Source organism: Corvus brachyrhynchos, unplaced genomic scaffold, assembly GCF_000691975.1.
Source record: "Corvus brachyrhynchos isolate BGI_N302 unplaced genomic scaffold, ASM69197v1 scaffold59, whole genome shotgun sequence".
NCBI lineage: Eukaryota > Metazoa > Chordata > Aves > Passeriformes > Corvidae > Corvus > Corvus brachyrhynchos.
The window spans coordinates 5,828,022-5,840,172 of NW_008246054.1; the positions used below are offsets into that span (position 1 = coordinate 5,828,022).

At 39.2% G+C, this 12,151-nt stretch overlaps 1 protein-coding gene across 11 annotated transcripts in view; it reads right to left on the reverse strand.

Annotated features, from left to right (window-relative positions):
* SPTAN1 (spectrin alpha, non-erythrocytic 1) overlaps positions 1–12,151 on the reverse strand; it is a 46,337-nt gene that overhangs the window by 33,805 nt on the left and 381 nt on the right. For 6 of the 11 annotated variants that reach the window (XM_017745448.1, XM_008642257.2, XM_017745447.1 and 3 more), the window contains exons 1-6: positions 9,588–9,638; positions 4,253–4,492; positions 3,505–3,630; positions 2,037–2,177; positions 904–1,050; positions 174–307 (exon numbers count right to left, since the gene is read on the reverse strand). In XM_017745448.1, coding sequence (XP_017600937.1) covers positions 174–307; positions 904–1,050; positions 2,037–2,177; positions 3,505–3,630; positions 4,253–4,492; positions 9,588–9,620 — 821 coding nt within the window. In that variant the 5' untranslated portion in view covers positions 9,621–9,638. Of the gene's footprint in view, positions 1–173; positions 308–903; positions 1,051–2,036; positions 2,178–3,504; positions 3,631–4,252; positions 4,493–9,587; positions 9,639–12,151 lie in introns of those variants that run through there. The other 5 variants (XM_017745451.1, XM_017745450.1, XM_008642255.2 and 2 more) reach the window with 2 other exon arrangements.

The window sequence follows — 12,151 nt, forward strand, 5'->3', positions numbered from 1 at the left end:
CCATTCTAAAGTAACTGTAGAACAACAAGGCCTTCATTGAACAAGTCATGCAGAAGAGCAAAGCAAAGCCATAGGAGACAGTAGCTCTTCTCATACTACTGTGTGCAGCTGAATGCATCATTAAACACCCACACAAGGGTTAAATCATTCAGCAGATCCAGCCAAGTTCATACCTGTTGAAACGCTGCACTTCAGCTGCCCCAAAGAGCTTTCCTTGCCTCTGAAGGGCAAGTCCCTTAAGACGCTGCCAGCTTGCATTTACTTCATCCTGTTTGGACTTTATCAGTTCCTCTTCAGGGTGTTGTTCCTGGCAAGCAAAGGAAAAATGCTATTTTCCTATGTTCTTTGGCTTTATGTCCATTGACAAAACGCTGCTGGTCTTCAAGAGATCAATTTATAATTACTGTCCTTTCCAGATGATCACTTAATTCAATAGTTTCCCTGAAATTTCACTGTGCAAACCATTCAATACTCTAGTAGTGGTTTCCCTATATACTAATTAGTCCATAGGAAGAGGGCTGTAAACAGCATCTTTTTCCCTGGAATGAAACACTTCCTGCCCTGTCTCCATCCTTGTTCACGCCCCAGATGTCAAAACAGAATAGATATTAAACCTCCTTGTCCAAGAGAAATATATTTAACCCCAGTATGACAGTTTCTCTTACTAATCACTACTCTCCACAATTTCAGAAACATTCCCAGCTGGGGCAGTTATTCAGGCTGTTAGGCAGAAGAACAAGTGAATCAAATGGTGACCATTTAAGGTGAAGATAGCCAAGTACCCATGTGGAGCAAAGCTTAAAGATCTGCCCCAAACCAGGGAGAAAAGGGGAAGTTACAGACAAATGTTTGCTGTGATAACTGACTTGCCAAAAGAGATCTTCAACAGACATAAATGCTTACCTGGATAAGTTTGCCAGCAAATTGGTTCACTTCATTTACTCTTTCTTCATGAGCTGCAAGGTCTGTCTGGAACTCTTCAAACTTCTTTTGCAAAACTTCAACATGCTCTAAGTCCTGTCCAAGCTCTTCTGAGGTCACTATTGCTTCCTAGCACAGTGAAAAAAAAAAAAGTTAATTTCAGTATATCCTATGGGAAAACACTATTAAAAATTAGGAAGCAAACTGTCCTAATTTTCAATAGGTCAAAGACAATCACAGTGTTTAAGGTCAGATTTAAAAAAGTTTTATCCACTGAACTCCATTCCCTGCCCCAACACCTACCCATTACTGCAGAAAATATGCAAGATCACTAAGAGAATTATTTTTTCATCTTCCTTGATCGTATTAATTTTTCAAGTACTAATTCTTAGCACACAGGGTGACTAGAATTTGTTCCTTTTTACACTGTGTATGGGCATTTGCTGTAGGCTTCTGATGCAAGATTTTTGCACAAAAAGTGCAGTGTTGTATTCAGTAACAGTTATACAGGGTTTACAGTTTGAACCTACAGTGACACAAAATAGCAAACTATCATTTAAGGAAACCACTGAGATTATTTTGTGGCTGTTTTTCTTTTGATAGTGTGGTTTGTGGTCTGCTTCCTTAGAGTTCAAAGAATCAAGAGCCAACCGTCCCCTCCTGCAGTTCATGTCCTTACAATGTATATCTAAAGATATTCCAATCATTTAGTAACGATGTACACACTGCTTGCTGCTTAGGCTGGCTCTTTTCTGAAACAAGTAATTTAGAATATTTACTTAAAAAACATTTCCTTTTCGTGTTGAAGATTTCCCTTAGAGGAAACTTGAATTTTATTTGTCTTCTCAAAGCAAAGAAGGAATTGTTTATGCTAAGTGCTGCCCAACACACAGGCTTCCTCTCAGACTAGTAACTTTTTTTGGGGCTGCAAAAGAGCAATAGTAGTTTGCACACCTACTGCTGATGCAATGTGAATAACTAAATAAAATATACAGGTGCCTTTACAAGCTTTCTGTGATTACCTGACCTCCAGCAACTCTATGCTGACAGAAATTTTCCACACAAGCACATCAAATTTCCCATCAAGGAGACAGTAAAGGGAGGTAATTATGCACCTTATCATTGATCCAGTCCAAGACATCTTCACATTCCCGTAAATATTGCACCAACTTCTGTGCTTGCAATAATTTGACTCCCTTCTCTCTCATCTTTTCCATCAGTAATTCCCATAGTCGGTGCAGCTCCTGCAGTCGAGTCTGAAAAAAAAGGATGTTGTTATTAAAATCCCCTGTCAAAGAAGATGAGATTTATTCCCTTCCTGTCCTTAACAGTAGATTTATTTATTTTTCTGAAGTTGTACATCCTAAACCTTACCTTAGACAAAGGGTAAGGGACAAACCTCACGATTTTATCTCCAGTAAATAGTTTTCAAATTATATAAAGTGGTGTAACACAAAAATAGAAATTACTGAACTGAGTATTTAGACAGTTGTTATAAATTAATGAAGCTATCAAATATCTTTACCTAACTATGAGCTAAACATCCTGAGATAAAATTTGATTTAAATTCTATACTAATGTGAAGTCAGACCAAAAATTTGCTGCTCTCCCCTTCAAATGTTCAGTCTTTTATATGAAAGTCAACTCACAATAAGTGAATTGCATCTTCCTTTGGGAATTTATTTTTATTTAAGACAACACATTTGTTTCAAGTCAAACTTATGCCATTTCACTGTATTTTAACCACTTCTCTTAACACTAAACAGTTTATATATTTAGTTAACATTGTGAAGTGACATGATATGGACACACTAGGAACAATTACTAGTTTTAATATTGAGTTTCTCTGGCTGCACTTGGCCTTTCAAAACTGTTGGGAGCTACTATAAACTTTATAGACAACAAAAAGTAAAACTGCACTCCCACACATGCACACAACTTGCAAAACAGGAAAGTAACTGCTCCACCCATTGTTTATAACACTTTGCTCATCGAGACCTGAAACTTGAAAGTCATTCAAGAGAAGCCTTTGAACATCATGGGCGGATACCACTTAATCCACTCAGAAAGTTCAATTAAAGAGATTTCAAGGGAGGAAAGAGCTCTGAGCAGTGCCCAGAAGGATGGTGCAAACTGTCAACCAAGGAAGAAAGGAGACATTGCAAAAGGAAGTTGCACTGCAGAGCCACAAGCTTCACCTACTCGTATGTGGGACCCCACTTGGGTGGCCGTGACTATCGGGCGCTGGGCAGTCCGGTACGGCGTGAAGGACTGAACCAGTGAAGGCAAGTTAGAATGAAATGCTAAACTTATCAATCAAGTTTGATAATCACTACAAAAACATCTCATCTTTAAACAATTCTCCTCAGAACCACATCTAAAAGAAGGTATGAGCTGGGTGCTCATGAAAGAGAAAAACACCTCTGAGCTTAAAAATACAAATTCTCTCATTATTTGACTAATCAAATACCCATAGAATTTTAAAGAGTGGTTTTGAATATAGAGCTATCTGTGCAATCTGAACAAAGTGCTTAAGGAATGGCCTGTAAGAGGGGGGGAGGGGTAAAAAGCTTTAAAACTCACTCTTATGGTTTCAGATGCAAAATGGCCTTCATTTATCATCTGATTTCCAGTCTCATCCAATTTAATGATGGCTCCTGAATTGGCCTGCACCTCAGCTTCAAAGGCTTGGTGCTTCTGCAGCTTCCCCTGAAAGGAAAACATCAAAGAATGTGACTGAGATTTGGTGCACGGACTCCTCCACATTCCCCAGCATCAAGATTTAAAGCGTATTTTATGCATATTCAGGACTGACAAACAAATAATAAAACTGCACAGTTGAAATCAGTTGTATCATGTGTTTGACAGGTGGATTCAAACATCCCAGTTTTAGTTACTTCTTTCTTGTGTTTGCTCTTGCACATGACAGTGTTCAAACCTCTGAGAACCTGTCAGCTAATTCTGCCCACACAAACTTATTTTCTACAAATATCTTTTTTGTTTTGTGGAAACCATAAGTGATAATTCACATTTATTCACAGAGTTAAGGCATCCAACAAATTCTAGGATTAAACAAAGTTGGTTTTACACTACATTACACTGAGCAACTTTTTCTATGCTGATGTAGCATCTAATCCATTATTAGAAATATTCCAATTACATCAGCAAAAAAGCCAAGCTTTTGAAGAGCACTTTCCAAGGTCATGGGTATTTGCATCCATCTTTCTTCACTCTCAGATCAAGTTTCATTTCTGTGTTTTTTCTATCCCAGCTGACCTGTAACGCCCCAAAATTAATAGTGCAGGAAATATAAAGTGGCAGGAAGACTTGCCTGCAAATTGCTTGGGTCTTTGTAATTTTCATCAGATGCAATCTGCAGTTTCTCTTGGATCCATTTTTCAAGCTCATCTGCATCACGCTGGAAAAACTGGAATCGATAGGAATCTTCAAGTTTTTGGCGCCTCAGAGAAGAGAGTTCCTTGAACCTGTGGTAACGGTCCAAAACTTGCTGACGCCTTTCTTGGATATCTTCTGCTGTTTCCAACACTTTTACACCACTTGGATCCATTTTCTGAAAGCAAAAATAAAACTCCATTATGTTTGTCTTATAAAACACTGGTAGATCAGGAAGAAATCCATGCAAAAAAAAAAAAGCTGTTTTTTTAAAATCACACATTGTTTACTTACGATCTTCCTCTGTGTGGGCAGGTACGTGTATAAAATATAAACATCTTACATATAAATAAAACCTCACTTCTAGCAGAAAATAGTGGTAAAGAAAAATCTACAAAGACATTTAACACCTATTTGGTTTGGACAAATATGGCTGCAGTCATGTAATGTCCGTGTCATCTCAAACTGTAGCATGCAAGTGTCCAATAAAAGAGCTAAAAATGTGAGTTTGTGCACAAATATGTGTAGATACCAACACAAAACATTTCTTGTACAACATACAATATCTCAAAACATTTTATTTAAAATATTCAATACTAAACTAAAGAATATTACTCTTCTTTGAACAACAGTTAAGTGGCCCAGATGTATCTATATACACTTACATACATATATAGACCCACATCTCTTTCTGATGCATCTCTTCTTTGTTCTCTAAAAAAAGTTACAAACCCATCCTGCCACTCTCTATATAACCTTTCAAAAGCAAGTAAGAGGCTTCACAGATATGGCCTTAGACAAGTAATTTAAAGAGCATTTTATTTAACCAGTGATCTTGCTCCAACTGAAAATCCTTCTATATTACTTCATGAACTAAAACCTAATATTGTTACCACAGGCAGCAAAGACTTGACTACTCTCTTTTCTATTAAAATTGGGACAATCTTTAATTTTCGGTTCCTAAACTTTCAAAAAGCAATTTGATTTTCAGTAAGAGATCTGGGCATTAGAACAGAACTGTAACACAAATTTTAGAAGTGGAACTATTATCATCATTGAAGTTTGGATATTTAACCACTTATTTAACAACTAACTCTGTATATCAAGAGGTTGCTGCAACAAACACTTCTGTGCTTGAACAATATTGCAATTAATGTCTTTGTGTACAAGTGTTTACACAAGTCACTCAGTGCTTTTCTACCATCAATTCTGCACACTCCAAGCTAAAGGTACTTCTCATCAATCCTGCCAGAGACAGGGAAGAAACCCAGACTAGAACTGCATACTAAAGGACATAGGCAATCAGTTAAAATACATCATTAAATATTAAATTGTTATTTAGTCATTAGTTAGCTTCATGCTTTAATTAGACATGTATCTTGCATAACTGTATGGAAAACTCCACAGGCTGGAAAGTGTTCTACAGGGCCGTGTTTTCCAAGCACTTGCAAAAGGACAATCTGATAGAAAGGAACATATGGGGACGAATCCACACATTCCTGAGCTCCCTTCCAAGGTCCCCACCCTCCAGAGGACAGCTGTGCCAGCAGCACTCCTTGCTCCCATGAACTCTGAGCCCCAGCTGCACTGCGGCAGTTGCAGGAAGGAAAGAAAAATCAGCTTTTCTTTTTCTTCCACTCATTACTGTCAAAAGAGGGCAAGGAGAAAAACCAACTCAGAGTGCGTTACATAAACAAAGCCCAGGTTTCGTCTTGCAGCGCTACCAAAATCTCCACTTGATTAGTGTATCTGAGTATTAAAAGCTCAAACCCTGAACATAACTTGAGCTCAAGCAAAGATATGGTTCCCTGAGAAAGCAGCTGTTTTTTCCAGCACTCTTTCAAACAGCCTTTTTCCTCCAGGAAAGGAAGTTACTGCTAAAAACTTCCTTTCCTGCCCTGTCATGCTGTGTTTGAATCCCAACAATACTTCTTTTAAACTGCACTGTGTTCAGGAATGACACAGTGGCAGCTGGTCTAATGTACTGCATGGCTGGAGCCCCTCTCTGCTTGTTCTGGTTTTGGGCAGTACTGGGAGAAAATTAAATCCTGGTCAGTCTCTGGAACACTCTACACTCATTCACTGTACAATACAATTCAACTTGTATTTCAATATTAAAAATAACCTTTGCAAAGTCATTTGAAAACATTTAAAATTATTTAATTATTTACATTATTAATCTAGGGAAACATTAAAATTATTTAAATTATCATTTCAAACATTGTTACAATTTTGAAAGCCCAATGGGAGACCTCCTGTGATTTACCCTGGGAGCTGGTTTGCCTCTCACCACAGAAGCCAGGCAATCTGGCTCCTCTTTTTGCTGGAATTGGTTAAAAGAAAGGCTCCTTTTGTAACTACAGTGGAGCCAGTCAATTGTAAAAGAAGTGCTTTAGTGTAGCAATAATGGACTGTTCTTCCTGCAGCCCCAGCGACATCAGCAGTGTCTGTGCTGCCAGAGCCACCAGGGAGCTCAAAACTCAAAAGTCATGGATGCTGCAGAACAATGCAGTCTCCCTCCCTCCCTGGATGTTATCACCTCCAACTGCAGCACTCCCTGGAATACCAAGCACCCCTCCAAGATGTTCCCAAACCTTCTTGGTTCAACTACATCGTTTGAAGACACCTAGGATACACCTCTGCACTTCTTGCACGAATCCCATCAACTAGAAGTTGTGCTTTATGTTTTTAAGGTGAGAAGTGCTGGGATGTAACTGTGCCAGGCTCTCCCCAGATAACCAGCGTCATCCCTCCAGCCCCGCCCAGCACAGCCGGTGCTGGGCGATAAGGATGGGGGCTGAGGGAACTTTCCAAGCCCCAGAGAGCAGATCTGGACTGTCCTGAGGACATTTCATTCCTCCTTTCATGCTGTAAGATTGACATTAGGTCAGCTTATGTCTAACTCAAAAAATCAGAAATGCTTCTTCACACTGCACCATTTTGGTGATGTTATTTAAAAGGAAAAAAAAAATAGCCAACAAAAAGAAGTAGGAAAATTAAGGAAAAAAACCCTGAAACAACAAAACAAACTTATTACTCTCAACCTTCCATCTATGCCTTCCCCAGTCAATAGAAATTATACATAATAGCACACAAAAATATACAACTGCAGGTATTTACAGACACCACAGTGCAACAACGATGATGTCAGCAGCACCATTCAAGTTCGGGAACAGCGGAATTGAGGTGGGTTCAACAGGAATTACAGTGGTGCCACACAGCAGAGCTGTCAGCATTTCCCTTACCAAAACATGTTTTCAGGGATTTAAAAGCACAAATGTGAAATACATTCATTGCTAGGCAGAAGATTTTAGTGTATTTTTAAAAACAGTTACATGAAGCTTAAAAAAATTAAACTCCTTTGCCTGAAAAACAATCAGATATCAGTACATCATCAAGATCTAAAGAAGCAGTAAAATAATTACTTTCTCTTAAGAAAAGTCCTGATGTGTCACATATATTCAGCATACACGACCTCAGTAGTAGCCTGTAACAGAAAAATTTTCCCTATCACAGCATTAAAAAAATTCCTGCTTCCCAAGTATGCACACATGAACAGCTCGATGCACTTTTTTTATGTTCATCAACATCACACATCGTCAATCTTGTCTAAAGAAGATTTAACTGATCTCAGCTACTCCCTCCTGGGGAACAGGAACAGATTGCTGATCTTTCTTCTTTGAGCAAAAAATGGATGCGAAAATAACCTTCAAAAGGACGGAGAAAAAAAAAAAATAACATTTTTCCCAGCTTTCATTTCTCCCCTTCACAGCTCCCTCAAAACATCGGGGAAGAAACAAACCACCATGACTGCCTGGTTTATGGAAGTCCATAAATACTTGTACTGCTGGAAAATCAAAGAGAATCCTTCTGAAAACGTGCACAGCACTGGCTCCTGCAAAGGGAGCCTGAGCATGTTGTGTTACAGAGAAGGAGCTAAAGGATGCCATATCCTATCCTGGAGATTTAAACACTATTGGGACAAAATTGATGCCTGGCCTTTTGGTTTGTTGAATTTAACTTTACAAAATAAAGACATTTTAGGGTTAGACTATGTGCAGCAGAACACTGTGTCCAAATATGCTATTAAGGAAGGTCACAGCCCCAAACCTCCCCCAAATTCCAAGCCAGAAAAATCAGTCAAGCACTGCAGTACAAAAAAAAAGTCAAGATGGGCTGAAGTTGCTGCTTGATGCTGTAGACTCCTACAGACTAACCACAGTGCAGGTAAAATTCAAACCAGCCCCAAAATTTAAGCAGGTATTGCAGGGACACAGAAACTGTCGCATTAGAAGAGAAAATAAATGTAAATTGGTTAAACCAAAGTGGTTGCAAAGCTGATGATTTAGGCTGACAAGAGGGTTTGAGCACAGCCTCAACTATGCACTTTTGAAATAAGAAGACAGATAAAGACCTGTTCATTTTTAGGCATTTAATCTTAAAATCCCAATTCCACTATTTAAATAAGAGTAGTTGAATTGCCCATCTGAATTTGGTGTCTTTACATACAACAGGGCTTTTTTGGATATGTTTTTGCTTTAACATCACAGACCTTTGATAAAACTATCCAGGACTGGCAAGGACTGCACTCTGCTGAGACTCCTGAGAAAGCAAATTATCTTGACTGCATTGCAGAAATGCAGAGTTTACAGGTAATGCAAGATTATATAATTAACCCCAGCGTTTTCCATCCCCATTTGTTATCTTTTCATTGTCATTTTAATTGCAGTATAAACATTTACATCACTACCATTTCCAAATAAAATCTGGTTGCTTGTGTTCCCCAGCTGAACTCTGATCCATACATCCTATTTATTTTATCACCACTGAAACAAAAGCATCACTGTGTAGAAACAGTTACACCACAACAACTCAAGGATTATAAATTTGTGCAATTGGGTGAACAGGAAACAAAGCCAACTTTGAATGCACAATGTTCTACACTGTAAATCTCTTCACAGTTGATTTGCAGATGCTATTAAGAAAAAGATTCTGCTCAGGTATGTTTTAAAACAAAAACCTCTTGGAAAATTAGTCAGTATAAAAACCTGATTATATTGAACTGTAACTCCTATAAAACATTCACACATCATGCATCACAGACAGAAATTAAGCAACTCAAAAGTATTAAAGGAAAGGCAGATCACACACACACTAAATGCAAATAAAGCACCTGCTGTATAGAACAAATTCAAACCAGTGGCTAGAAACAGGTCACTGCAATAAAGGCAGGCAAGTGTGTCAAGGGCACTGCATGCATTACAGAAAAATACCTGGACTTTGACTTTACGAAACGATGACAACATGATGGAAGAATGTAGAGTCTAAAAGGGAGGGGGAAATCAAGATAACATTCAACTAATGACCAGCATAAGGATATAGCTGAATTTTTTTCTGTCACAGTACCTGTTAATTACTTTCCTTTTGCTTCCTTGTCACATAAAATAATGTGGTGTGTTACCCAAGCTACTGAAAATGACGAACCTCCTCATGCAAAAAGGTTACAACATCAACAGGAAAACTTAAGTTAATTCAGTATGTACTAACCTTTGCAGTTAGTTAAAAACAAACCAAAAAACTACCATAATCTGAAGGTCAAAACAGAACGTAAAGCAAGTTATCTGGACTTGGCAAATGATGGTTCTTGCTGCAGCATAAGCAAGTGTGACAGGTTAATTTGAAGACACAAATTCAATCAGAAGTTTTGGAATGTAAGTATCTACAAAAATGTTGACTTTCAATTGCCACAACAAAAAAATCGACAAGTAGCAGTTGCAACAGAAGGTATTTTTTGAGATGTAGCTGTTCAGAGTGTCCAATCCACCGAATTTTCCCACCCCATGGACACGCTGCAATCCCTCAGTGGAAAACTGCAGCAGTGTGTGTGCCTTTGTGCCTGCTGGAGATGTGGAGGTCTCTCTGGCATTTGCACAGCTTCACCTGTGTCCGCTGCAGCAGGGAGCTGGCACATTCCCACTCTGCTGGACCCACGGGCAGCCCTGGGAGCACAGCCTGGGCTGTGCTCACAGTCTCAGTCTCCATCCACTATCCACGGCATCTGCAGTCTGCTCCACCCCATTCTTCTGCTGCCTATACTCACTCTAGGGACAAATGTGAAAAACAAACTCCCACACTATGCTAACAAGCAGAGGAGGAAAGGGAGGAATTAGTATTATTTCCTCCGATACAGGGGAAGTGATCAATTGCCCCCAAAAAGCAATGTATTTCTGATTAAAAAAGTTGCAACCCCACAAATACATTAAATGGACCAAAAAAAGGCAGCAAAGATACCAAGTTATTTGTGTTAAATTACTGAGTTTAGTTGTAAATGTCATAGTTGAGAAATACAAATTTCTCACCAAGAGGTACCACCCTCCATCAAGAGAATTAAGGCCTCTCTTATCCTACTGCTATGCAGGAGAAAAAAGTGCAAAACCGCTTAAAATGTGTAAATGTAACCATCTTTTTTGTTATTGTTGCTACCTGTAATTAAAAAATCAACCAGAATTATGTTTAGCTTCCTGAACTACAGATCTCATATAAGCATTACGTCTAAATCTGTTTTTTAAATAAAATTTCTATTTCAGTCTTACCAATACAGATATTGTGGCTTTTTATTTCAACAAGAATGGAAATAAATTACTTCTTGTGAACAATGTAACCTGTTATCTTGGTTCAAGTATTTTCTGCCATTATTATAGTTACAGATTCTGCACACAATGCAGCAGAAAGCATCCCATTTTCAACCTTTTGTCCATCCTTTTCTCTGCACAATCTATAAATAAGGACAACTGAAGATTTCAAAGAAGAACTCACTGCTAGTTGTATATAAAGGCATGAAAATCCCATAGTGGAATTTAAAATTTATTTTGAACAGATCTGAATCCCTGACTAAGGCCTTTCGGTGAACATAATCATTGGAATCTTCTGGCACTTTGCTGAAAACAAAAATGCCAAAAGAAAATGGATTACTTGTTTTCCAGAAAGATACCCTTTCAGGCTGAGTTGGCTTTTTTTGGGTTGTTTTTTCTTCTTTTTTCCCTGATGTGTTCATTCGCCATCTCCAGACAACTGCTCTTCAAAACCTATTTAAATATGTATGAAAGACTGCTCAAGAGTCACGTACATTTTCGACTGGAGCACGAAGCTGGTTTATAATAAAACAGCTACAAAAAAATCCTGAACAGCCAATATGAACCTGCTGAAAAAAGATATAGCGATAATTGCTTGGTTTTCCTTCAATATCAGGGACAATGGTTGCCCTATTGGCACATATTTATGACCAGCAATGCAGATTTATATTGTTATAACCAGGTAAGGTGCATGCAGGCAACAAACTGAGAAACACTTGACTTGGGTTTATTTTAAATTTTAAAAAAAAAATTAATCAGGGCAGGGACAAATCCTGATTCTTTTACAAAGGAAGCAGTAGACCTTGCTCTACATACAAAGTGACACAGGTATGAAAGGAACAGAGATCAGGAGATTCCTTTGAAATGCCTCCCTGCTTGTCAGCGCTGCTAAGCCACCCCCCTGCCCGGAGACCCCCGGGCCCTGCGGAGCGGGCTCTCCTCCATGCCCCGGCCCCTCCAGCCCTTCTTCCTTCTCCTCGCCGCATCTCCTGACCTTGGACAGGGCTGGGCAGCCGCGGGAGCCATTGCTGTGCAATGATTCCCGGCGCGGCGGAGCGCCGGGGGCTGCATCCCCCGGGAATTCTCCCCGGGAAATGCTGGGTGGCACCCCTGAAGGGACGGGCGGGCACGGCGGGGGCTGTTACCGGCAGGGGATGTTATTTTCCGCCTGTTTGTGCCTCCTCGGGGCGCTGAATGGGATTCCA